This window comes from Hydra vulgaris, chromosome 07, assembly GCF_038396675.1.
Source record: "Hydra vulgaris chromosome 07, alternate assembly HydraT2T_AEP".
In the NCBI taxonomy this organism is placed as follows: Eukaryota; Metazoa; Cnidaria; class Hydrozoa; order Anthoathecata; family Hydridae; genus Hydra; species Hydra vulgaris.
This window is the reverse complement of record NC_088926.1, coordinates 6,695,278-6,722,861: the sequence shown is the minus strand read 5'-3', so window position 1 is coordinate 6,722,861 and position 27,584 is coordinate 6,695,278. Positions and strand designations below refer to the sequence as shown.

At 26.8% G+C, this 27,584-nt stretch overlaps 2 protein-coding genes across 3 annotated transcripts in view; both read right to left on the bottom strand.

Annotated features, from left to right (window-relative positions):
* Window positions 1-27,584, bottom strand: part of LOC100212234 (thioredoxin reductase 1, cytoplasmic) — a 57,548-nt gene that overhangs the window by 8,388 nt on the left and 21,576 nt on the right. For both annotated transcript variants that reach the window (XM_065800897.1, XM_065800896.1), the window contains exons 2-8: window positions 26,774-26,904; window positions 22,523-22,583; window positions 17,759-17,976; window positions 6,027-6,168; window positions 4,937-5,246; window positions 4,628-4,853; window positions 3,845-4,014 (exon numbers count right to left, since the gene is read on the bottom strand). In XM_065800897.1, coding sequence (XP_065656969.1) covers window positions 3,845-4,014; window positions 4,628-4,853; window positions 4,937-5,246; window positions 6,027-6,168; window positions 17,759-17,976; window positions 22,523-22,583; window positions 26,774-26,904 — 1,258 coding nt within the window. The remainder of the gene's footprint in view (window positions 1-3,844; window positions 4,015-4,627; window positions 4,854-4,936; window positions 5,247-6,026; window positions 6,169-17,758; window positions 17,977-22,522; window positions 22,584-26,773; window positions 26,905-27,584) is intronic.
* Window positions 993-3,513, bottom strand: LOC136082268 (uncharacterized). The gene is made up of 3 exons (XM_065800898.1): window positions 3,010-3,513; window positions 2,527-2,743; window positions 993-2,345 (listed from the first exon to the last, which is right to left on the bottom strand). Exons 1-3 carry the CDS (start codon window positions 3,423-3,425, stop codon window positions 1,137-1,139), a joined length of 1,842 nt encoding a protein of 613 aa, XP_065656970.1. The 5' UTR covers window positions 3,426-3,513; the 3' UTR covers window positions 993-1,136.

Sequence of the window (27,584 nt, the reverse complement as noted above, 5' to 3'; positions counted from 1 at the left end):
TTTCATATATATTTTTTGTTTTGGGAGATGGAGTCAATAGTTAGGAGGGGTTGGATATTTATAAAAAATTTTTAGATTGAAGGGGTAATTAATTAATTGAAAACAAGATCTTTTACCAAAATTGGAGATTTATTTGTTTATTAAAGTAGAGGCTTTTAAAACTAAGGAGCCCATGTCTATAGCCCTTACCAAGTAATCACTTTTTTAAATCTGTTAGTTAATTTTTAAGCTTCATGGAGACACAAGAACTCCAGGTTAATAAAATTTGGAGTCTGGGAACAAAAGTTATCTTACTAACCTAAAAGTTATCTATACTATACCTAAATTCATAAATAGGTTTTAAACTTAAAGTAATAAAAGTAAAGTCCTTAAGTGTTTGACACAGACAAAACCTGTAAAGTTTCCACTCTCCCCAAAATGAAGGGGTTGTAAATTGGTCAAATCTTTTATTAAAAGTAAAAAAAAAAAAATTCTAAATTTAAACCAATCCATGAATTTAAATTTAGAATTTTGCAGTGGAAAATAAAGTTTAAGTCATTTTCCCCACATTTGGGATATTCTTGTTTCTAGTCTCCAACCACTGCAACTTTTTGCAAACATTTTTATATAAGCAGGAGCATACTTAAGTTTGGAGTTTGCATAATGCTTGTAAGTGTCATATCTTAAATATTTAGTCTCAAAAATCTCAGGGTGGCCCAGAACATGTGTAACTAGGCAAAATTTTTTTGCCTACTTACGCATGTTCTGGGCCATCCTGCACCATAGTAAAAATAATAGAATTATTTTTCTTAAATTTGTTTAGGTGTTATAAATAAACTATAACTGAAAGTAACAGCCCATTTAATATATATATATATTTTTTTATTAATTTGCTTTATTTTTAATCTTAAAAAATTATATGTGAAATTTAACTTATAAAGTTTACCATACCAAGCTTTACCAATTAAATTTTATGCTATAATGTTTTTAATAATATGTGGCTATGAAAATAACCGTTTTTTATAAGTAGCGCAGCACCTTAGCATAAATCTTGATTTCTTTTCTTAGAATGCACCATCACATCGCACACAAATTTGTTACTTCCTGAAATAAACTATTAAGATTATAAAAAATTTCTTTAGTTATATAACTTGTTTTCAATATAAAAAAATACAAGCAACTATAAAATATAAATATTTACTTTTAATGCCATTTTTGCATTTTTGGCAATACCAAACTTTTGAAGTTGGAAGTCTTTTAAGTTTTAAACATTTTAAATGAAACCACTGATCACACTTATCACAACCCACCATATCTCCATCATTTTCAGTTGAAGTGTTCACTTGTTCATTGTTACATATGCAATAACTAAGTTTAGACTTTTCTCGATTCAAAATAGGTTCAGCATTTTCTATCCTGCGTGTCATTAATTCAGGGAGGATGACTTCTCTCCAGAAACTGTGACTTTTTACTATTATGTTTTCAATAAAATCTAGATTCTTTTCAATTCTGCACACAACAAATTCTGTTGGTGTCCAAACAATCAAATCACAATAGTTTACCTCCAAAATAAAAATTTCACATTGAATTTGTGCATAATAATAATGGGATGAATCCAAATAATATTTTGAATTTTGTGTTTTTATGTAAAACCTGTTACTGTTTATAGCACCTGATAACCCTTTTTCTTTCAAACTGTAAGGGCATTTAACTTCTATGGCAGCATAACCACAACACGAACAAAAAGCAAAGCCATCTGGTGAGACTCCCAACCATGGTTTTTGTTGACAAACATAAAAACCGATATGAATGACTTCAAAATCTTTATGAACCATTGTAGGAGATAAACAAATTGATTCAGTTACATAACCATCTACTGAGCAAATGTTTATATATTCCGCTAGAGCAATTTCTTCCTTTTCTTTTCCCCATAATAAGGAAGGAGTATTTATTGAAGAAAAGTTAGGTTTTGTTATCTTTAAAACTAAAGATTTTGATGGAGCTTTAAGAGATGCTCGCATAACATCATAAATACAGGAGCCAGTTATTCTTCCACTTCTATGCTCATGCCACAATACACAGGCTGACTGAGCTCTGGTTGCTTCTTCGAGGTAATTTACTTCTTTAGCTGTTATACTCAGTGACTTAGCAAGATTGCTAGCTTCTATAACAAAGTCTTGCTCACTTAGATTAAGGTATGAATGTTGATAAAAGCTTCTTAAAGTTTGTGGAAGTTTTAAAGTCAATTGATTAACATTTGAATTTAAAAATGGGGTTTGAAAACCTTTAAACAATGACAATACAGCAATTTTTGGGTTACTTTGTTCAAGAGACTTCAAAAAATGATTTTGATCTTCTGCTAATGCCTATTTAAAAAAATATAAATCTCTACAATATAAATAAACAATAAAAATCTTAATTATATATCTTAAAAATAGAAAAACCAAGCTTTTTTCTAAAAACTTGAATATTTATATTTGTAATAATATAAATAAAAATAATATATTTGTAATAATATGAATAAAAAAGTTGTGCAAAAACATTTACCGCAACAACAGGTTCTCGCATCCTAAGTTGTAGCTTGCACTTAGCCTTATCGCTATAGAAATTTATTCCTGTGATTGGAGCAGGTTTTACATCACGTGTAAATATTTGGTTCCATTGACATGGTACATCAGTGCAGGTTTTAGAAATTATTCCTAATCGGACAGCTGCTTCAATTTTGAAAAGAATTGCAGCCACATGTGAGCATGTTTCACCGAGTCTAAAAAATTGTATTAATAACTATAAATAAATATTAAAACTTGTACAAATAATCATTAAAAGTTTAACTGATTATTGTTTTGCTATGTTCTCGAACAGTAGAACTCTTGTAGAATTCAACTATGTTATGACAAACTTTTGAAGAAATCTACTAGATGTTGTAAAAGAATTCTATTAAAATTCTACTGTTTTAATAGAGCATAAAGATAAATAGTAATAGCTTTCAAACTGTAAATAAAAATATTTAAGTATATCACATTTACTAACCCTGCCATGCAATTACAGTGGCTAGAAACTACTGATCCATTTTTTGTAAGAGCAACCCATGCAGTATATGGAGAATTGTTGGTTTTGTAGGAGGGCTTTACTTCGCCTTTTAAAAGAACATGACCAAAATTTAAAACAATATGATATAAAGGCTGTACCCAACCAGAAACAAAGTACTTATATGCTTCCAACGCCTTATAGTTTTCCATTGCTCCCGGTGAAAAAACTTTCGGACTTTTAATTAAATAATTATACAGATCATGGTATTGTATTGGAGGCCACTCTGTTGGGTCATTTTTCCATTTGTCAGCAGCAAACTTGTATGGGCACTGCTTTATACCAAGTACTTCCAACTTTTTAATATATCTTTCTAAAGCCTCAAAATCTAGTTTATCGCAATATTCATATAACGACATGCTATCGATCGTTTGTACAAAACTTTGTGATTTTCAAAAGTTTTCACTAATATCTTTTTTCAGTGCTTTCAATATTTTAACGCCGGGTTAAAACCTAAAACAAAACGCACTAATAACGCGTTTTATTCAATGTTTTCCCCTTACAAAGATGGTAACTCGTTTTGTGACGCGATCGCGACCCCAAGGATCGCACGCGTCTCCTAAGAATGCTTGATATATATATAAAGAATAGTCAAAATATTTTTTGTTTTTAGGGGTGGTCCAAATCATGTCACATTCTAAGGAGGAGGAGGAAGGTTGGTGGTTTTGTGACAACTCATACAGGACTTGTGTTGACGTAATTTATGGACTACCCCTTATCAGTTTAAACTTTTTAATTAATTAACTGAGTTTGGTTTTTACAATTAAATTTGACTTACGAAGGATTGAGCTTAACTCCTAAGTTTTCTAAACCAAGGCCTTTAGTACATGGAGATCGACCAATAGCAACCACAACTGTGTTGAATATATCACTTTCTTCTTCATTAGTATTGTGATTCATATAAGTCACTTTAATTTTACCTGGGGTCCCCTCTTCTACTTTTTCCATCTAAAATAAACATTAACCAGTCTACAGTAATAAAATATCATTCATGTTTCCATAATCATAAAACTTCATATATGTTGCCATAATAGTTAAACATCATGTTGCCAATAATAAAAATGTATAAAAAATATATTATTAAAAAAAAAAAATACATCAGCAGGGAATGAACCAAAGTATTGAACTCATAGCACCTAAGAAACTAAATAAATTATTAAGTCCATTCTAACAATCCCTTGAACTTCTAACTATCATTTGAACTTCTTGTGAACTAATGTTATTTTTATTCTTCTGAAATTTTGATTTCAACTTTGTAAAACTACCATACCAGATAAAACACATGACTTTTATCTATATACAATATAATTTACATTTAGTTCATGTTTTGTTTGACTTTTTCTTTGCCTTATGTTCTACTTTTTCTAAAACAAATATTTTTACTGCATGTACCTTTACAGAAATTTTATCAAAAAATGTTGCCTCTTTATTTTAAACTGAAAGTTTTCCTTCCTTTTTAGAAGAATTTTGAAATTTTTTTTTTTTAATAAATTTTAAAATCAATTTTGAAATTTTAAAAACCTAAAACAGTTTAATGGTTAAAATACTTATATTTGTTTACCTTTATTGGCGTATATTTCTTCAGAAATTTAATTCCAATAGTTTCCATGTAATCAACAACTTTGTTTGCCATGAACTGATCAAATCCACGCAAAGGAATTGATCGCATCATAACAGTTGTATCCATCCCTATGCCATGTGTAAAACCAGCACACTCTAAAGCAATGTATGAAGCTCCACAAAATAGAACCTTTCCAGGAACATAAGGCAAAGAAAATATATCATCACTATAATTAAAAATATATAATTCAAAAACTATAACGATCAAAGTATAGTTTTTACATAGATTTAAAATAATAATAAAGTTAACCTCGTAATGGCACATTCTTTTGCACCAGGTATGTCAGGATATGTAGGTCGACCACCTGTAGCTAAAACGAACTTATCAGCAGTAACAGTTTCTGCTTTGCCACTTTTGTCAGTTAATTGCAATGTATGGTTGTCTAAGAAAGTGGCATACATATTGTAGTACTTCACATTTTTTTGACGAAGATTAACTTTGTAACCCCAGTTAAGACTGCGTATATGTTGTTGAATAGCATCAACCATTTTAGCCCAGTCATGAGAAATATTTTCTTCAATATTCCACCCATAATGACGAGAATCATGGATAGCCTCACCTAAAACAAAGCTGCTGATTAATTTTACAATTAGAAAAAACTTTGATATTTCTAAACAATGTCAAAAAAAAAAAGCATATTTGTATATTAAGTTTTTTAATTTCTGTAAACAAAAAAGAGAAATATTGTGAATTTAAAAAAATGAGAAACAGAAATGGAATACTTATCAACAGCATAATAAAATGTAAAATTAGTGCAAAAAAATTCGATTTTTTAAATAAGCTTTACATAAAGATTGGTCAACTTTACATAGAATCCAATATAGAACAAGGTTTACTAATTAAAAAAGAATTAATCAAGGGAAAATAGAGATAAAAAGTAGGTAGTGAAGCCAATGATTTTAAACAAATATCTTAGTCATAAAAAAAATAACTTTTTAATGTTTTAAAAATTTTTTTTTAACTTTTAAAATTTTAATAATTTTTTTTTATGTTATTAGTTTTTCAAAACAAAAAAACAAACAACCTTTAATAAATTTGTTAATTGGGTACAAACAAAAATAAACAAAAATTTAACAAAACCAAGTTCCTAACTTTTAGTTAATAAGTATTAACAACCATATAAAGTATTCTTATTTTAAAACTCCTATGTGTGCATTAATACAAAAAATTTTTTTAATTATATCTAAGATACAATATACTTAGGCTCATGGTTGCATGTTAAATCATACTTGCATGCATGTATGATGTAACCAAAACTTAAAACTCTAATTTGTGTGAAAGATTACAAATTCGAAGAAAAACTTCAAAATAAAAACAAAATAATTCAGTAAAATTTTACCAAGAAGAGCAGCTTGATGCATTAACTTCTTTGGTATGCAGCCAACATTAACACAAGTTCCACCTAATCCCCAGGTAGAACCTGCTGGAGATGGCACTACAAAGTCTGCAACTGCAACTTTTGCTCCAAGATCTGCTGCTTCCTGTTTATATAAGAAAGAAAAAAAAACTTATATGTAAACAAGCTAAATATGTTGCCAACAGAAACAATAACTTGAATTTGAAAAAAATTATATTTTAAAAGATTTTGAATGTTGAAGCCACATTTTGTTCCATGTGGTCTGGCTAAGTAAAATGTGTATAAACATTTTAATTATAAAAATTGAGTTTTTATAATTAAAACTCAGATAATCTTCACATTATTTTTTTATTTTCATTTTTCTATTGGTCTGTTTATTTTCATTTTTCTATTGGTCTGTTTATTTGCATTTTTCTATTGGTCTGTTTATTTGCATTTTTCTATTGGTCTGTTTATTTGCATTTTTCTATTGGTCTGTTTAGAACTATAACATTAACCACTATTTTAGTTATTGAAATATCAAACTATAAAATATAATTTTGCTGAACTCAGCAAAACTTTGCAAACTTATTAGATAGCATGTTTACAAAACAACAGGAAATACATAAGAAGCTTTTATCATTTTAAGATTATTATTTCCTTCTAGTTTTATTTCTTTCTTCGAGAAATTTTAGATTGAGAAAAATATCACAAGACAGCCTGTCCAAACCCAAACCTTTAGCCAATTTATAATTATTACTATAGTTAAATAAATCAGCCAATACGGAAACCTAAACAAACCACCCAAGTCTGCAAATAGAATTGCAGAAAAATATGTTTTTTTAATGTTTTTTTTGTTTTGTTCTGGTTTTGTGTAGGTATTCTTCTTGGTTTTTTTTCTTTCTATATTAGATAAGAATCAAGTTTTACTAAAGTGTGAACAGAAAGATCAGTATGAGAGTTAATAAAATTTTGTAATTGCTATAATGGTTAACTATTTTTCTGTTGTTTTTTTTCTCTCTAAAATGTTGTTCTTTAAAAAACTTGAATTCAAAATTCAATAACAAACACTTTTAGCTGTTTACTTTCTACATTCAGTGTGACCACAGACTACTTTATTACTATTAATGCTTATTATTAAGTTTTAATTAACTGAATAATATGATTACTTTGATTAAAAATTGCTTAATCTTTACAACTTAAAATTATTGTATTCTAAAATAATTTCATAATTTAGTTATTAATGAAATAAACCTATGACAACTGTATTCATCATATTTGCTATTGATATAATCTATGATAAACTGGCACATTTAAGTACTTAAAAAACAATATACCATCATATAACATCAATATACTATTATTTCATTATGCCTTATGAAACTTGAGGTTTTTAAACTTTGCAATGCATTGTTTCATTTAGTAATGCCTTGCCAAACTACATTTAAGAAATACATTTTAGTTTTGTATAAAACTCAGTACTTGAGGGTAAGCTGGGAGTTAGGGTTTATAGTCATCGTTTATGTGACCACATACTATTCTTATTAGTGGGATACATATATTTATTTCTCTAGTAAGATGCTTTCTGGGTGGCAATAGAGTGGACAATAATACTAGCCAAGGTGTTGCGTTGGTTGTAAAGTTTAAATTTTTGTGAAAATCGGGATTGTTTTATGCATTGTAGAATATTGGCAGTCATCGATTTTTGGTCACAGCAGGTTTCAATAATATGCAGAGGTGATGTTTATTTTGTGTGTCAATTATAGCATTCTGGAAAGCTGAGAATGATCCCAGTGGGTCATTGCTATGATACTATGCATGTCAAATAGTTGTATGGCAGCAACTGTGTCTCTTATCTTCCCAAGAACATATTTAGATGCATTTAGGTTATGTTTGTGTATTTTATACATATCTTGAGGGGAATAAGAAATGACAGCATTGTGATTGCTAGCATTTCTAGCGTTCCTCTGCATTAAAATGTGATTAATATTGGAATTTAGATTAATTTGAAATGAGGATGGACCCAGTGGTTTGAGAGTTTCAAAAATATAACACTTTAGGGCATTTGTTAAAATAATGTCAAGGCAAGACAATTTAGATACCAATACTTGAGTAGGTTCATGGTTTATTTGTCATAAGTAGTATTATCACAACTATTAAAGTTGCCAGATATGTAAACCAGGGGTGGATTGGGTCTTTAAGGGCGTAAAAGTTGTAAGATAGAGCTAAACTGTTGAGTTGATAGTTGTGTGGTTGGTGTTTATATACCAATCTGGTATATAAACACCAACCATTAAGACACATGAATATCCACATTAAAGCCTATGTGAGTAACATTTAGCAATTACTATATCAAAGTTTCCACGCTTCTAAAGGTATTTAGTAGTATGCCAGGATTGGCTGAAAATCGGTGTAGGGGATATTTTCTTGATGGTACTTCTATAGTTATGAATGACTATTATCACAACTCCACCTGCCTTTTAGGTAATCCTTTTTCAGATAACAATTGCATTTTTAAAAAGTGATTAGTTATTTTGAAAACTCTTGAATACTGAATACAATGTTAGGTGTGGTGGAGGTAAGTTATGTTTCAGTGAAGAATCCATTTGTGCCTTCTTATACATGTACAAGGTGTTCTACTTTAAGACAAGTTGAAAGTGTGTTGGTAGTGAGTATAATTAGCTATTGCACTCACTAGCAACACACATAAAATATTGAAATATATATATATATATATATATATATATATATATATATATATATATATATATATATATATATATATATATATATATATATATATATATATATATATATATACACACACATATTTTAGGCCATTGTTTCAACACACTTTTTTTTCCTAAACACATTGGCTTTGTGTTTCCGAATAGTAAGAGTTAAGTATTTTCTAAAATACTTTGTTATGAAGCAATTTTCAAGTTTTCAAGTCAAATGTTCACATAAATCTTTTTAAAATTGGCAGTGTTTAAAAGTAGTTGGGGCCAGGGTTGTAAAAAAAAGGTTAATTACATCCCCTCCCCTAAACAATGAATTTCATTTGAAACAGTCATCAAAAATGGACCTTCAAGGTTCAACTTAATTTTTTATAAAAATCCAGACAAAATGTCCAAACAAAATTTTTTTCTTCAAATTTTTTTATTTTATTTTCTTTATTTATTTATTTTTGTTATTTAGGTGCCCCAAGAAGACCTAACAGTCTTGTCACAGAGCACTGCGGAAGTGCATTTAACCAAGAAGTTCACGCCTCCTTCCTTACTGTGAAAATACAATCAGAGCTCATTTCGAACCTGGATCTCTTGCTTCTCAAGAAAGCGCTCTAACCACTGTGCCACGACCGCGCATTTTTTTAATATAATTTTTATGGTTTTAAGGAACCAAGTAATGCAATCGAAATCTTGGTCATGTTATTTCGTTTATTTAATGTTAGTTATTCAAAATATTTCAACGCAGATTTTTCATCTTTTTAATTAAAAAGTTCCAATTTAATATTGTATGTTTTCTTAGATAGGCTTAAATTTTCATGCTGTAACTGATAACACTTATTTTATTTGATTATTTACAACTTAACAACGGCTGTTTTGATGTTTTAACAATTTAAATGCAATAAAAAAAAATCTTTACATTACAAATAACTTTTAATCGTTGATCTTTTTTAAAGTTTTTATTTTACATAAAGACTTTAATTAAAATCAAAATTTAATTATAATGATTGGTTAAAATAAACGCATAATGTGTAAATTAAATGTTATATTTAATTTTTTTTTAGTAGGTATGTATTTTTTATGATAAATTTAAATTTTTGAAACTGTTTTTAAAATGGTTTCAAATGTTTAAATTTATCATAAAAAGTCTTTCTACAAATCTTTTAAAAGATCATTTTTTTGAGTTACTTTAAATTATGAATAAGTTAAATTAAATGTTCCCATGATTTAATTGTTTTTTTTTTGTTTTTATTTTTACAAAGAATTGTTTAAAAATTTTTTTTTTTAACTTGACTTCCTAATCAAAGCATAAAATGATTAAAAATTACTATTTTAAAAAGACTACATTATTTTTTAAACAATTTGTTGCCCTTTTATAATAACTTTTCGAAAAAAAAGTTTATACAACTAAAAAATATTATATTTTTTCTTTTCAATAATTTACTTTTCAACAATTTAAATAAAATTTGTTCATTTATTAAACAATTTGTTTATTTATTAAACAATCAATAAAAATAATTAGTAAAAGCGTTTTGCGTAACTTTATTTAAACATTTTAAAAGATAAGTTTTAAAGTAATTGATTTCAAACGCAATTAAAAACCTATTAAAAAGTAATTTTGAGTTTTATTTTAAAGCTTTTAGTTTATATTTAGTTTACTTTACTTATAATTTTTTGAATATGTATGTATATATATATATATATATATATATATATATATATATATATATATATATATATATATATATATATATATATATATAATAAAGTATTATTTTGTAGAATTTAGTTCCCTAAGGTCAAAATGTCAGATTACTTTGTAAATTGATCGGACAATCTGAGGTTTTAGCCGGACAATGTCTAATGTCTGACTGTTAAATTGAGCCCTGGACCTTAGTTGGCAAATGTGAGAAATAAGTTGGGAAATAATATTACCACACCAAAATTTAACAACTGTTCTTGTCGGCGGTATATGATAACCTCTGGTTAGGACTTTTCAGTATATGCAGAGACATATATATTTAACACTGCAACTTTAATAGCTTTTGTTTAAAAACTTATTTTCTTTCAAATGAATTCTTTATAATCAAAATTTGTTAACATTCCTTAAATTAACTTTTATAGCCATCCTAATAAAACTAACACCAACTTGGATGTTTTTAATGCAATTATTGAAGTTTTTCCTAACCTAAAAAAGTACATTAAAATCACATATATGTATATATATTATATATATCATTAAAATCATATATATATATATATTATATATATCATTAAAATCATATATATATATATATATATATATATATATATATATATATATATATATATATATATATATATATATATATATATATATATATATATATATATATATATATATATATATATATAATATATATCATTAAAATCATATATATATATATATATGTCTCAGTTGTCTAAGTCTTAAAAAAATGATTTTTGATTTCAATATAAATTTTATTAAAAAAAATAAAAATAAAAACATTGTTTATATTGTTAAAAACATTCAGAATGTTTTTAAAAACATTCTGGTCAATTAAATTTGCGTTTTTGCGGGTTTTTATTTAAATGATTAATTTGTAATTAAATTAATGGTTTTTACTTTCTGACAACACGCAAATCTTGGACCAAAGTCAAAAGTAATTAAAAGTGATGTATTTGTTGGCGTAAGAATCATTTTTTTCAAAATTATGCATTTTTTCATGCTTTTACCATAAGATTCAAATATTCATAGTAACTATCAAAAATGTGTGCGAGATTTTCCAACAAATATACAATGTAATGGTCTTAAAAGGGAATTAACAAAAGTTAATTAAATTACTAAAAGTTAATTGAATTTGATTGGTGCCACCCCAAACCCCTCCCCCTCACCTTAGTGAGTGAGTGGGGGGGGGGGAGGGGTCCAGACCACATAAACACCACTGATTACCTATAATAAAATAGAATTTAAAGAAATAATGGTTTCATTTCGAAAGTAATTTAGATCTTTAAATATTAGGTATCTAAATATCTATATTAACTTAAAGACCTTCATTTGAACCATAATGAAGGTCTCTAAAAAGTTACTGCCCCATTTATTTGTGCTCCTATCTACTGTAAAGATCAGATCAAGGAGAAGACAACCAACCATATCTTTCCTTTTATTAAGAAATGACTTATAATTAGTTGCACCCTTTACATAGACCAGTTCGCAGATTAGAGGGGCACTGGTTTCTAGTAACACATACAACCGTTAATGATTAAAAAATAGGGTGATTTAAAAATGCTGGCATTTTTGGTGTGGATTTGACAAGTTTATAATGTTTGCATTTTCAGATAGTTAGGTCTAATGGTCTTATATGCTGTTAATCTTAGATCAAAACAAGTGTTAGAAACATTTACAAGCATCTCAAAATGGCTGAAAGTTGGACTTTTTAGGCGAGAGGACATTTTGCTTTTAGATATATTTAAGCTGCAACAAGCTGCATATATTTTGCCCGTTTATTGCAGACAGTAGTAGCTCAGAAAAGCTATCTGTAAAGACTTGTGGATGAACAGAATAATGCTACAGTTAGTTTCATTTTGGCATATTTTAACAATTTTATGATTTTTTCCAAAGTTGAGGAGGTCATAATTTTTTTCTATTTTAACACAAGTTAATAAAAACCACTTTTTTAAAGAGAGAACTATCCAGAAAATAGTTCTAGAAAAAATGAGACACTTGTTGAAAGTGAGAAAAAAGTTATACAGCTCTAAAGTAGTCTGTTTTGACCGGTTGTAAATCGAGGGGGACCACTGTGTCATGTTTGTAAGGCTATAATTTCCGAACCGTTGTACTTGGAAGTCTGAAATTTCAAATTTAACCTATCTACATGATGCACATAACAATATGTAAAAATCAGGAAAATCAGAGATGGTGCCCCACAAAGTTTTCTTTAAATTGGTTGAAATATAATGATTTGACCCATATATTAAAATTATTATTATTAAATATTAATATTATTATTAATATTATATCAAATTTAAATTTAAAATTAACATTATATTAATTATTAATTAATATTATATTAAAATTATTATTATTAAAATATATCTATATGAACCATACATATTGTCTACCTTTTAAAGTTATGAAAAAAATTTATAATTTAATTAACTTAAAAATTTTAAAGACATTGGTAGACTTTGCGTTAACAGCAATCTATTAGCAGTTCAGATGTTACCAGCCTAAATAATATCTACAATACTTAAAATGTGGTAATTACAATTGGTATAAAAAATTTTAAAAACATGTGGAAAATAGATTTTAAAATATTTAGAAAGGTAAATCTATTCCACACCATTTCTATACTTATTCTTTACATAGTCATTTTATTTCAATAATTTTTAGTAAGTAGTAGAAATTAAAAATTTTTAAAATCTTTGTTTTGAGTTAATAATTAATATTTAAAATTTTCTTAATTGTTAAGAATTTTCCTTATTGTTAAGAATTTTCTCAATTCTTAAGAAACTTAATTTAACTTTTTTATAAGTTTTTATTAATTTATTTTTTTCCAGACCATCTGCAGCTTAAAAGGACTCTGTTAAATGTGCAGACTTAACTTATAACCTAAGCACATTAGTAATATAAGTATCACTATCATGATTTATGCGCAACAAAGTTCTTCAGATGTTTTGATATTTTTAGAAATATAAAACTTTTTAAAAAATTCTTTCCGTTTCATTTTTTATAGTATATAATATCTTATATATAATATCTTTGTGTATGTTATAATATCTATAGAACTTTTAAAATGTTTTATTTTTCATTTTGAAAATTTTTAAAAATTAAAAAAAAAAAATTGCTTCATTTGTACATCACGAATCCTAGCAATGTACAATCATAGCACAGCAAGCTAACCAATTCGACCACATAGGCATACAATACAAATAGTTTTTAACATAATTTATTTAGTAAAAAACTATAACTTTAAAAAACAGCAAATAAGTTAAAGATAAAACTATAACTTTATAAAATGGCAAATAAATGCTTTAAATTCAAATGAAGGAGATATTGCTGCAATGCAATTTTTAAGTAAAAGTAAAACATGATATAATTTTTAACATTAAATATTTTAAAGTTTAAATAAGTTAAACATTTGTATAAACTTTTGTTCAGTTTCTATTGAGAAAAAATTGCTGCAACTCATTCTTGTCATTAACTCAGGTGTAATGGCTGCCATGAGTTCCGTGCTAAACACACAAATAAATAATGACGCAGCAGTATTAAGTTATTTAATATTAATAACGGGTGATGCGGAAATTATCGGACAAATCCTAATTTCATTATTTAAGCATAATAATTAGTTTTTGTGGTTTTATGTGTAGGCATAAACGTTCTATAAAATATAAACTTTATTATTTGAAACACAATTATTTAAAATGCAGCTGAACGAGAATCCTTTCGAAAGCGACTAAAAATGTTTTTTGTAAATAAACCTAATATAAAAAAAAAAAATCGTAAATCATTTTGAAAAGGAAGGATTTGCTCGAAGTACAATATATGATAACCTAAAAAGACTTAAAACTGTTCAATCGTTTTCTGATAGAAAGCACCCTGGTCGTCCGACATCCTGGACTAGAGAAAAGAAAGCTGAATTAATGAGACTTGTCAACAATCGAAAAGGGGTCAGTCAGAGAAAAATCGGTATTAAATTCGGTGTAAATCAATCGACAATTGGTCGTCAGTTAAAAAAAATGAATATTAAATATAGAAAACGTGAAAAGACTCCAAAATACACTATAGAACAACAAATAAAGGCAAAGAAAAGAAGCAGGAAACCAGTTAACCAACTCTATAACACAAAATCGCTTCTAGTCATTGATGATGAAAAATACTTTTGTTTTGCAGGGGACAACATGCCTGGAAATTCTGGATACTACACAAACAACAAAAAGACATGCCCAGAAAGTGTTTGTTTTATAGGAAAAGAGAAATTTCCAAAAAAATTATTAATGTGGATAGCCATATCTGACCTTGGTATGTCCGAGCCATTGTTTCGCACTTCCAAGGCTGTAGCGATCAATTTATCAATCTATATTAATGAATGTTTAGAAAAACGACTTCATCCATTTATTCACAAGTATCATGGAGACTTTAACTATTTATTTTGGCCAGATTTAGCAAGTTCTCATTATTCTAAAGATTCTCTAAATTGGATGGACCAATATGTCTATTACGTTGATAAAGAATCCAATCCCCAAATGTGCCTCAAGCACGACCAATTGAAAATTTTCGGGGACATTTGGCACAGAAGGTTTACGAGGGAGATTGGCAAGCTTCAACAGAGCAAGTTTTGATTGATCGCATTAAACTAAAACTACAAGAAATTGATTTAAACTTTTTACAGTCGCATATAAAAGGCGTCAGAGCAAAATTGAGATCAATTGCAGATGGTGGTGTTTTTTCATATAAAAAATAATATATTTTTATTAAAAGATAAATGCTTTATTTAAAAAAAATATAATAGTAGTTTGTTTTTTTATTTATAAATAAGTTATTGACGTTTTTATTTTGTCCGATAACTTCCGCATCATCCGTTATTATTATATAACAGTATCTTTGATAATTTTATATCTATACTAATGTATATCTATATTAATGTATATCTATATTAATATATATATATATATATATATATATATATATATATATATATATATATATATATATATATATATATATATATATATATATATATATATATATATATATATATATTAATATAGATATACATTGCATGCTGTGATCAAGTTGTTTTAAGAAAACATTTTTCTGAAGACCACTTGGTCACAGTTACAAATCCTGTAACTAGAAAAGAAATTTGTTTATATCAAACATTTTTAAAAATGTAATATTAAGTTTAATTATTTAATACTAAAAAAATTGAGAGAAAATAAACATTTCAAAAAAGCATTTCTACATTTAACATTTATTTTCCGGTAATTAATATTTTTGCAGTAGTAAAAAAGTCAAATTGCTTAAAAAATAAAATTAAGAGAATTTTATGACATCAAACTTACATTATTATTTGAATACATATATATATAAAATATATATGTTATATATATATATATATTATATATATATATATATTATATATATATATATATATATATATATATATATATATATATATATATATATATAATATATATATATAATATATGTATATATATATATATATATATATATATATATATATATATATATATATATATATATATATATATATATATATATATATATATATATATAAATGTGTGTATATATATATGGGCAATTCCATTTTTAACTTACGCTACACACACAACAACTTTATCAAATATTTGCCTATTTAATTTGTAAATTAAACTTTGAGCTATTTTGTATGGAAGCTGTTAGTCTAAAAAACAAAATAAGCTAAAAAGTTTTCAGTCTAGCCAAAAAAGGGCAAACTTATTACTAAAAATGCCACTCAACTTACGTTACACAGAAAACAAGGTAAAAAAATTGTTTTAACTTTTAGGTCAGATTTCTATGAATCAGTAAAGCGGTTTGTATTAGAAACTTATACAAGATGTTAAGAATTCTATGCCAATTTAAAAAATATATAAAATTTTATCAGAGGTTACCAGCTAAGAAAAATAAACTTGTTTTTTTGATACTATATATTTAACTTACATTACATCAATTACATTACTGAGCGATACTTATCATGGATTTTTTATTTACCTATTATTCAGAGTTAGAGTTATGTAACAAAAGAGTTGCAAAAGTATTGAACTCATTCATTAAAAATGTTTTTTAGATAAAAAAAAAATAAAAAACCTCAAAAAATTTTAGTTAGCATTAAAAAAAAATAAAAGATTTTTTTCTAAATTTTCCTAATATAAAAAGTTTCAGTTAGAACCTTGTCAAACCAACGTGAATTACTTAATAACGTAATTCATTTTGTAAACAAAAAGCGCCAGAACTTTAATAAATGTATGTAGGTTTAGCTTACGTTACACAAATTTAAAATAAAAATGTGCTTTTACTAAGCATCGTTATTCAAAACTTTAAATGTAAAAACGTAACATTAAATATTCTTTCTCATATATTATTTAAAAACTTCTTTAACTAAATTTTAGAAAAAACAAAACTTTATCATATTTTTGTTAACTTACATTACATAAAAATTGCAAAAGTTCTTTCGTTATTTTCTTAAGAGATACATTTTTTATAAAGTATAAAATAATCGGAATTAATTTAGCTCCATTTTTACGCTAAATTAATTCCGATTATGCAAATAAATTCATGGTTAAAATAACATTTTACAATTATACCTTTTTTATCATGCGACAATTAGAAAACCGTAACTTTTGGGGGTATAAAAATGACTTAAATAAATTAATTTCAGTATTAGAGGTATATTTTAAATAAACTTTCATGTGTCTACATCAATATTCATTTGCTAAAAGTTGATGAAAAAGAGTATAAAGTTTGACTAGTTTTTCATTTTCCGTGGAATTGCCCATATGTATATATATATATATATATATATATATATATATATATATATATATATATATATATATATATATATATATATATATATATATATATATATATAGCTGATTTAATAAGCATTTGCTCACTAGTTTTGCTTATCTTTATAGCATACAGTATTTTCTGAAAAAGAAGAAAAAACGAAGAATAATAAAAAATATTGCTGCCCCATCCCAAACCCTCAGTTGATGTAGCAGCACTCCGCTGCAAGTCAGGCTATTTGTCAGTAGATGTATGTGATGCAGCCCCTGGCAGCAGGCTATTTCAGTGTGACACCTGAGTACTCATCTAAACTAGCAATTTAAGTTATATATATATACATATATATGATATATGTATATATATATAACTGATGATGCTGACCACAAGTCTTTTATAATTTGACCTATAGTTCATGACCATATATATGTAATGAAGGTACAAAGTATGTAGAATACCTTTGAACAAGCAAGACCACCAGATCCACCACCTATGACAAATAAATCAAAGTCATACTTAACAGCATCACCTTGCCAAAGTTTTTGCAAACTTCCATTTTGATATGCTTTTTCTGTGTCACTGCATCCACCAATATGCTTTTCACGGATAAATATGTTGGGTACTGTTTCTTGATTTGTTTTTTGAAAAAGAATTTGTTCAATTTCAGGGCCATTAGCTAAAAAAAAATTTTAAACATTTATATTTATGGCAGGATTTTTTTCTTTAAAAAATAAAGTTTCCATTGAGGGTTAAACATCAATATTAATTGAAATATAAGTGACAACCATTCATTCACTAATCACAGAAACAGCCACTCTAACAATAAAGCTTTATGTAAATTGCAAAATAAATATAAAAAGATTTTCATAATTTTTAATAATTTATTTTTTCATTCCAAGTTTTTTAAATTTGTTTTTAATTTAATTTTTTATTAATAAAAATATGTTTTAGCAATTGGTTCCATAGTAACTCTGAACTATTTCCACAGCAAAAGATTGATAAATAAATTGTAGATTTTTGTTAGAGTTTCTTCTGTAGATAAAACGTTTTTTTTTTTTTTTAATTGTCTTAACATTTTATACATTAAAGTGTTCATGTAAGCTTGGGTAACTGTTCTTGCATTGCCCCTAGCGTTTATTTAACTTTAAATTAAATGAACCTAGTCAAAAAATGTCTATAGGTCTTGAGGGATGTGATAATACAAAAATTTAGGACTATTTTATTATTGTATAATAAAGAGTGTTAATTTATATTTTGAAATAAGTCAGCAGTTAAGAATTACTTTTGCTGTTTTCTTTGTTGACTATGATATATAGCGCATATTTATCTGCTATAAAAAAAAGAAAAAAAAAGTTATTTTTTTGACAACAAAAAAATAACTTTTTTTTTCTTTTTTTTATAGCAGATATCGAGAGAAATCTGCCGAATTTTTTTTTTTTTTTTGAAAGTTCTTTTTAGTCTTTTATACAGGTTTTATATTGAAAATTAAAAAAATATACAGAGATGAAAAAAAAAGATCTTAAATCAAGAATTTTTTTTCAACGGAGAAGCACCATTATCAGAAAACATTTTACATTAAATAAATAAACTTTTGTACAATATACTCCCTTTTTTTACTTTTTCTATTTAACTGGCGTTCACATGTTCTTTATGTATCCAATAATTATTTTATAACTTTTATAACTATTATTAGCTTAGTGGGCACAACAAAATAATCAGATTTTAAACTATTTGCAACTGTTTATAAACAAGAAATAATGTCTTGAATAAGAAAACTCACTTTTTAAATATAAACCAATATATAAACTTATATTTTGTTTTAAGTAAACAAAACAGAGACACTTTTAGATAAAAACTTAACAGTCAAGTCATTCCATGAAAAAAACCACAATATACCCATGAAACCTTATCACTGGGATTCCAAAAATATAAAAATTTAAAAAATCTTCCTATGCTTGTTCAATTTTGAAAATTTAATATAGGAATAACAAATATAGGAAATTTTCAAAACCAGTTTTGAAAATTTCCTTTATTGCACATATGTATAGAGTGCAAAAAAAATCTCCAAAAATTTACATTTTTAAAGTATTTATCAACAATGAAACTTTTTAATATAAATAAAACAAAAGATTCCATAACTTTTTACTAATTAAAAGTTTGAAAATTTCGTAAAAAAGGCCAGAGACAAAATCTTTGAAGTAAGCAATTTAGAGGCTCTTGTAAAAAAATACAAAAATACCTGATTCAGTAAAAAATCATGATGAAAATCGAAAAGTTTTATGTCTTATGTGTTTCAAGAAATCAAATTGTCAAATGGTCAACAAATTAAATTTGACAACACAAGAGTTTCCCAAGGCATTTGTGGTACATGAAGAACTGCTTTCAGAAAACATTATGAAGGTATTAAAGTTGAATGCAGCTGTGGTGTAGCAAATAGAGTTGTGATATCAGAACTGGAGGTCCTCGGGATCGAAGCCAGCTCTGGTAAGGAAAGAGGCATGATTTTCCTGGTTAAGTGCTATTCTGCAGTGCTCTGTGATAAGACCTTTAGGACTTCTTGATGCACTTAAAATAAACAATTTTAAAAAAAACTGCCACAGTTTTATTAATTTGTATATATTAATTATTATTAATTTGTATATATTAATCTTTAAACTTCAACCTAAATCAAGTCAAGTTGAAATAATATACTTTTTATATATCTTGCCTGTATTATTTGGTTATGAATGCTGTAAAGACAGACACCATGTACTAGGTTTAAAAATTTTTATTTTGGGAATGTTGAGACAAAGATTTCTGGACCAAACAATTCTTTACTTAAATAAATCAAAGATTTATGATACTAATGTTATAAAAAATTTTAAAGGCAAAAGGTACTATTATTGAACATGCTGCAGTTTTTGTATTTTTTTTTTAAGTTTTAAATAGAAAGTCCATGCCTCCTTCCTAATCAATGGCGCAAAAAATGTCCAGATCTCACTTCAAACCTGGGATCTCTAAAGCACTTGCAGTAGTTAAAGCGCTTGCTTCTAAATCACTGCTCTATGGCAGCTTCAGTTGAGACTCTACTTCCTAATCTCTTCTAATTTCTGCAAAATCAATACATCTAAAGTAAATAAGTTTTAAGAGATGATAGAAAGGAACTAGTTGAGCTAATTGTTGCTTATTTAAATTTTGGAAATATAAAAATTAAGAAACTAGAAACTGTTCACTATGCAATGTTCCTTGGAGATGCAATGTATTATCTCTACAACTAATTTTAAATCAAACTAAATTTGTTTGAGAGGTCTGCAAAATAATTTACTTTTTTTGTGTTTAAAATAAAACAGCAAAAGTAAAATTTTACATTAATTTTTCCTCCATGATCTCTTAATATATACATTTTATGACCGTTTTGTAAATGAGTCCTGGTGGAGGCATAAGAGTGATCCAATCTCAGGGCTTGTGATAAAGTGAGCGCGATCGCGCTCCGCTCGTAAAATGCGCCCGTAAACGGTCTTTTCAAACGTTCTAGGCGCGATAAACAACGCGCGTTCAGCTTATAACGAGCGTATAAAATAACGCTCGTCCAATAGTTCGGGATTATTTTTTTACTTTCATAAAATATTTAAAAAAGATTTTTTATTAAAGATGTTCTGTTATCAAAGCACTGATATAAAATATAAAAAGCACAACGTCGTTTTCTTTTGCACTAACGTAATGAATGAGCAGTTTAAAGTCGTTATAATCGCTAATTTCAATAATGGAATGTGCACGTGGAAACACAATGTGAATACAAAAATGCGCAAATAAAATAAGAATAGAAAGTTAGAAAACCATTATAAGAGAATTGAAACTGCAGAGTATTTTTAATCTTGTGAAAATATCAAGTAAGATTTATTTGATTTATTGTTTGTAATATTCCACACACCGTTTATAATAAAAATAAATATTAATAAAAGAGTAATTTTTAAAATTAGTTTTTGTTCATAGTATAGGTTTTTTATTAACATTTTTATTATTTTTTTATTATTTATTGCAACTCAAATTTAAAACGATTCTGTTGTTTAGAATGTTCGCAATCAAGGACATTCGAAAAGGAAACAAAGTAATGTCGTCAATATTTATTAAATGGAAAGTTATTATTCTTATTTATTAATATTTCAAATTATTCTTGTGTTATTTTTTTAAGATAAAAAAGCGTAATTTAAAAAAGAAATTTTAGAAAAAAATTAAATAATTAATTTGAATAAGAAATATCAAGAAATATAAAAACCATTAACTGTTAATTAAGTTTACTGCGTAACATTTTAAAATACATATATCAAAACAACGAAGCAAAACTAAGTCACTAAATTATACTTCAATACTTAAATCAATAAGAAGTTGCGTTTTTGCTTGATATTATTTTTTTATAACATAAATAGTTAAAAATAAAGTCGCGACTGACAATATACAAGAAGTTTGGAAGTATAAATATCTACTTCGTTGAAGTAGTTTCATGAGTGTGATACTAATTCAAACATTTTTTGACGAAAGAATTATGTAACAAATAAAAAAAGAAATATAAAAAGCTTTTTATGAGCATCGCCTTCAGCAATTTTCACGGTTGCGCTCGCCGACGTTATCTCGAGCGCACTTAATCACGCTCGATGAAAACATATTCTAATTTTACGAGCGCGATATAACACGCTTGACGATTTTCTTCATCACAAGCCCTGCAATCTGACTATTTTTTTTCTAATTCAGTTTTTACACATTGTCCCACATTTCAAGGGGAGTATATTGAAATTCTAAAATTTCCTTAAAAGTCTCTAATGTACATGTTGAAACATGATTTTTAGAATATTAGCAATAACTGTTATCAACTACTATAAACTCATATTATTAAAAAAAAAAAATAGAGTAGAGTAATTATAAAAATACAGATTAATTAAAGAAAATAAAAAAGAAAGAAAATATAATGACAACTTTAAATAAACATAAATTTTTTTTTAATTACTGTGTTATTTTAAATATGTCAATTAATTTTTTGCCAATATTACTTTGTTATTTGAACAAATTAGCTGTTAAATTATAATCAATTTTATTTTTTTAAAACAAAAACAACCTCAAAAACTATAGTAACAAAAAAGTTTTTTTTACAGAGTTTAATTTTAAGTATACAATCTTTTATTACCGAAGATAAATTAAAGAAAGTGTTTTTTTTTCTTACAACAATAAAAAAAGAATAACATTTTTACCCTCTAAATCAAGTTCGTATGCTTTATATTCATAGCCCAACTTTGAAAACAGGTCTTTAACCTGTAATAATAAAGAAACTATAAAGATTAGTATTCATCTTGTGGTAAAGATAAAGCAATATTGCCAGTCTAGATAGGTCAAATAAGTGTCCTTAATAAGTCCATACTTACTTTAATTACTCCAGTCAGGTCTGGTTCAAAATAATCGCTATCATCCTGCTACTGGTATTATGTAACCCAGTATTACCTGCCTTATTCCTTTTTTAGGTAAAGGCTAGGAGAAACTAACTCTGACTTAATAACCCCCAGCATTGGGGCTCTTGGTTGAGTAAAGGCTAGAGATGGTGTCTCGATATAAATACTCATTTTAAGCAGATTTTAATTGCATCCAGCTAAAATCTCCCTTCCTTGGGGCTCTTGGTTGAGTAAAGACAAGAGATAGTGTCTCAATAAAAATACTCATATTGGGCAGAGGTTAACTACATCCAGCTACTGTCTTGTAGGAGGCCTCCTAAGTAAAGACTTTAGGGGTAAGCAGAATAATCCTGCTTATCAGCTTCAAATCCCTTATTCATCTATTAGACTGACATAGATATAAATCTGTGTTACATTGTTTCCTGTCTAATGTGATAAATGCTGGGTCTTCTTGACTCTTCTCATAGGTTTTTCCTCCTTGATAATGGCTATGCAACTCTGTTATTTCTGAATGAGGGTACAGCTCTAAAACTCAGTTTAATGGTTCTGAGGCCGACTGGTAGTAAAGTTTCTCAAACTCTGTGCTCGCTCTCAGAGAGGTTGATTCCATCAACAGCTGCAAAAAATCTGAGTATTAAAAAAGCCATGTTGCGCATGGATGGTGTCCGTGTTAATGCACATTGTCAAGGCCACATAAAGAGCCTACGTTACAACTTAAGGTTAATTAACAGGACTGAGAAAATTGCATAGCTCATTCCATAGGAGACCTTGTTCTATTTGAAAGAGTCAAATTCTCTTTAAATTTAAATCATGCCAAAAGTAACCCAAAATATTAAACAAAAAAAAAATGCTTATCATACTGAATGACTTGGCTCTAATGCCATTGACAGATAGTTAACTTTGTGACTAGTTTTCCTGAGAACACAAATCACTCATTTTCGCTCCTTGATTTATGTCCGGTCTCTGAACCTAGCTTGAACTCAGTTTCTCCTTTTTCACCTTTAGGTGGTTCTGACCATGCCATGATCTCATTAAATCTTTTATCTCGTTCTTCCTATTCGGACTCACCAATCATCACATCATCGCAGGGCTCAATTTAATGGTTGGACATCGTACATTGTCAAGCTAAAACCTCAGATTGTCAATTTAGAAAGTAATCAGACATTTTGACCAACAGGAACTTAATTCTACAAAACAAAGCTTGGACAGGAATAGCGAACAATCGAATGCTATTGCTAAACATGCAAATGATTTTTTATGTTTACAACTTGAACACGACTGTTTAAACGCTTTGAGATTTGAGAGAAACGTTTCTAATGGTGCTGAAAAAAGAAACGCAAAGCTAAACTTAAGTAAGGAAAAAAATTGAAAAAACTAAAGAATAAGCAAAACAATTCCTTACAAAAAAGAAAATAAATTAGCTTTAAAATAAAACTAAAAAAATTCGAAGTAAAAATTACTTTTTGTTACATTTTTAATTGCATTTGAAAAAAATTACTTTAAAAATTATCTTTTACTACGTTTAATTAGAGTTACGCAAAACGCTTTTACAAATTACTTTTATTGATTGTTTAATAAATGAACAAATTTTATTTAAATTATTGAAAAAAATATATATAATATTTTTAAGTTGTATAAACATTTTTTTAAAAAGCTTTAATTAGTAAGTCAAGTTGAAAAAAAACAAAAACTTTTAAACAATTCTTTGTAAAAATAGAAACAAAAAAAAAATAAAGCAATTAAATCACGGGAAGATTTAATTTAACTTATTCATAATTTAAAGTAACTTAAAAAAATAATCTTTTATAAAAATAGTTTCAAACGTTTAAATTTATTATAAACATAATACATACCTACTTAAAAAATTAAATATAACATTTAATTTACACATAATGCATTTATTTTAAACGATCATTATAACTAATTTTTGATTTTATTTAAAGCCTTCGCGTAAAATAAAAACTTCAAAAAAGATCAATGATTAAAAGTTATTTGTAACATAGCCATTTTTTTTATTGCATTTAAATTGTTAAAACATCAAAACAGCTGTTGTCATGTTGTAAAAAAAAAAAAAAAAAAAGCATTGTCAGTTACAGCATGAAAATTTAAGTCTAACTAAAAAAACATACAATATTAAATTGAAATTATTTTAAAAAACAGCTGTTGTCATGTTGTAAAAAAAAAAAAAAAAAAAAAGCATTGTCAGTTACAGCATGAAAATTTAAGTCTAACTAAAAAAACATACAATATTAAATTGAAATTATTTTATTAAAAAACAAAAATCTGCAATGAAATATTCTAAATAATAAGGAAAGAAACTACAACTTCACTAGACTAGCGTTAATTAAACTGAATAAAATGACAAAGACTTTGATAGCATAACTCGGTTCCATAAAACCGTAAATATTTGGTTCAGGACTTTGAAAAAAATTAAATTGAGCCCTGTCATCGCACTACTTACTAAAACTAACTAGGATTCTTTTACTAGGATTATTTTGGTGACAGTCCTTAGGCTGATGTCTTTTTCCCTCTCAGCTGAAAAATGTGTCTCATATGTAACCTCCTGGATATAGGTAGGAATGGAAGCTTTTATTCCTTCTCTTCAGTTCCAAGTCAAGCCTCATTCTGCTTCATATAAAATAAGGGTTATTGCTCTTGACATATCTAAAGTATTCAACAAAATTTGGCATGCTGGTCTTCTCCATAAGCTTGTTTCATATGGTGTATCTGGAAAAATTTTTAAGATTATCAAATTGTTTCTTTCTAACCGCTTTTATTAAAGTCATCATTGAAAGCCAACACTCTTCTTCCTTTCCAGTAACTTTTGGGGTACCTTAAGGTCCTACTCTTGGTCCTGTTTTGTTTCTACATTAGTGATCTTCCCAACAACCTTACATCTGAAGTAGCTCTTTTTGCTGATGACTCAACTTTATACTCCTGTCTTCTCTTTTTCATCGCTTAGAACAAGCAGTTGGTCTTGAATCTGATCTCACTTCTGTAATAAATTAGGGCTCACAGTGGCTTGTAAAGTTTACCTCCAACAAAACTCAGTTATTTACTGCAAACAACTACTGCAATACTGTTGACATTCCTATATTAATGAATGTCAACAGTATTGCAATATCAACCCTCTTACTGAGCCCTCTTCTTTACACCTTCTTGGATTATTGTTTACTACTGACCTTTTATGGAGACCATATAAACAATGGATTCCTAAATTTGCTAAGGTTTCTTCTCTTTATCATGCTCGCCATTTTCTCTGACATGATTCCATTCTCTACCTCTACAAATCTCTTAACTGTCCCTGTATGGAATACTGTTGTCATATTTGGGCTGGTTCTTCAAATGACGCTCTTTCTCTTCTAGACAAGATTTAAAAAGGCATTGTAAATGCAGTTGGACCCGCTAATTCTGCTAAGCTTGAGTTTCTCTTCCATCATTGTAAAGTTACATCTCTATCTCTTTTCTACAAATGATAGCATGGATGCTGCTTAAAGGAGCAGTCCTCTCTATTTTCATTTCTAGTTCCATTAACAAAAACTCATTCTCGCTTTTCTCATCATTCAGCAAAGTCTCATTCTTTTACTGTATTTGTTCCTGCATGTTCTAAAAATTTTTATTCTTCTAGTTTTTTTCCCTGCACTTTAACCCTTGGAACACACTCCCATCTTCATGTTTATCTGACTTATAAAACCTTCAACTTTTTAATTCTTCTGTCAACCGTTTTCTTGCTCTATAATTATTTTTTTCTTGTAACTCCCAACTTAATGTGGTTGCTTGCAGCCTTGTTGGGAGTCAATCGGAATAAAAAAAGTCAATAAGTCAAATTAATTATTTAAGTCATTGTATAACTAATTTTGTACAATTGAACTTCCTAGAATAAGAAAGTCAAAAAAATTATTTTAAAAACATTAATAAATACAACTTATTGTTAGCATATTCTTAACTTGTTGTTATTTATGAAGATTATCTCGTAAATGAAGATTAAACATAAAGATTATGTCATTAATGAAGATTAAATATAAAGATTATGTCATAAATATAAATAAAACAAACCTTGTTGCAGTACGGACAATAAGATTTTGAAAATACCATTATTTTATTATCTTTAATCAAACTCTCAACAAAATTATTTATTGGCGGCATTTTTGTGCTGAAACTTCTTTTTAAAACTGTTTTTTGAAAAGCTGCAAAAAAAAAAACATTACTTTTTTATAAAAACTCTAAAAAGCATGCGTACCAAACAATAAACAAATGTTGATATAAGTACAATTTACCATGTTTAAACTTGTATAATCACAATAAAAAACTATTTCTATATTTAGAACAATTTATCTTTATCAATTTTTATCTTTCAAATTGAATTAAAAGCTATTATAACCACTATAAGTTGTATAATTGCTTATTATTTAATATTCCTACATTTTTTTAATTTGTTACAAAAGTGTTTATGGAAACAATAAATACTTTTATAACAAAATGATAGCAAACCACATTGAAAATTTTATGTTTCTGTAAAAACTGATAAACCAAAAATTATTGAGCATAAGATAACTTAAAACCTTTTTAGAAATTGTAATAAGTGCCTCATTTTCATTAAATTATAGTTAAAGAGGATGCTTGATTTATATTTTTGTTAAAAAGTAAATGTCCTTTAAATTAATTGAAATATATATTAAGAAAATAAGCATATATATATATATATATATATATATATATATATATATATATATATATATATATATATATATATATATATATATATATATATATATATATATATGTATATATATATATATATGTATATATATATATATATATATATATATATATATATATATATATATATATATATATATATACATAT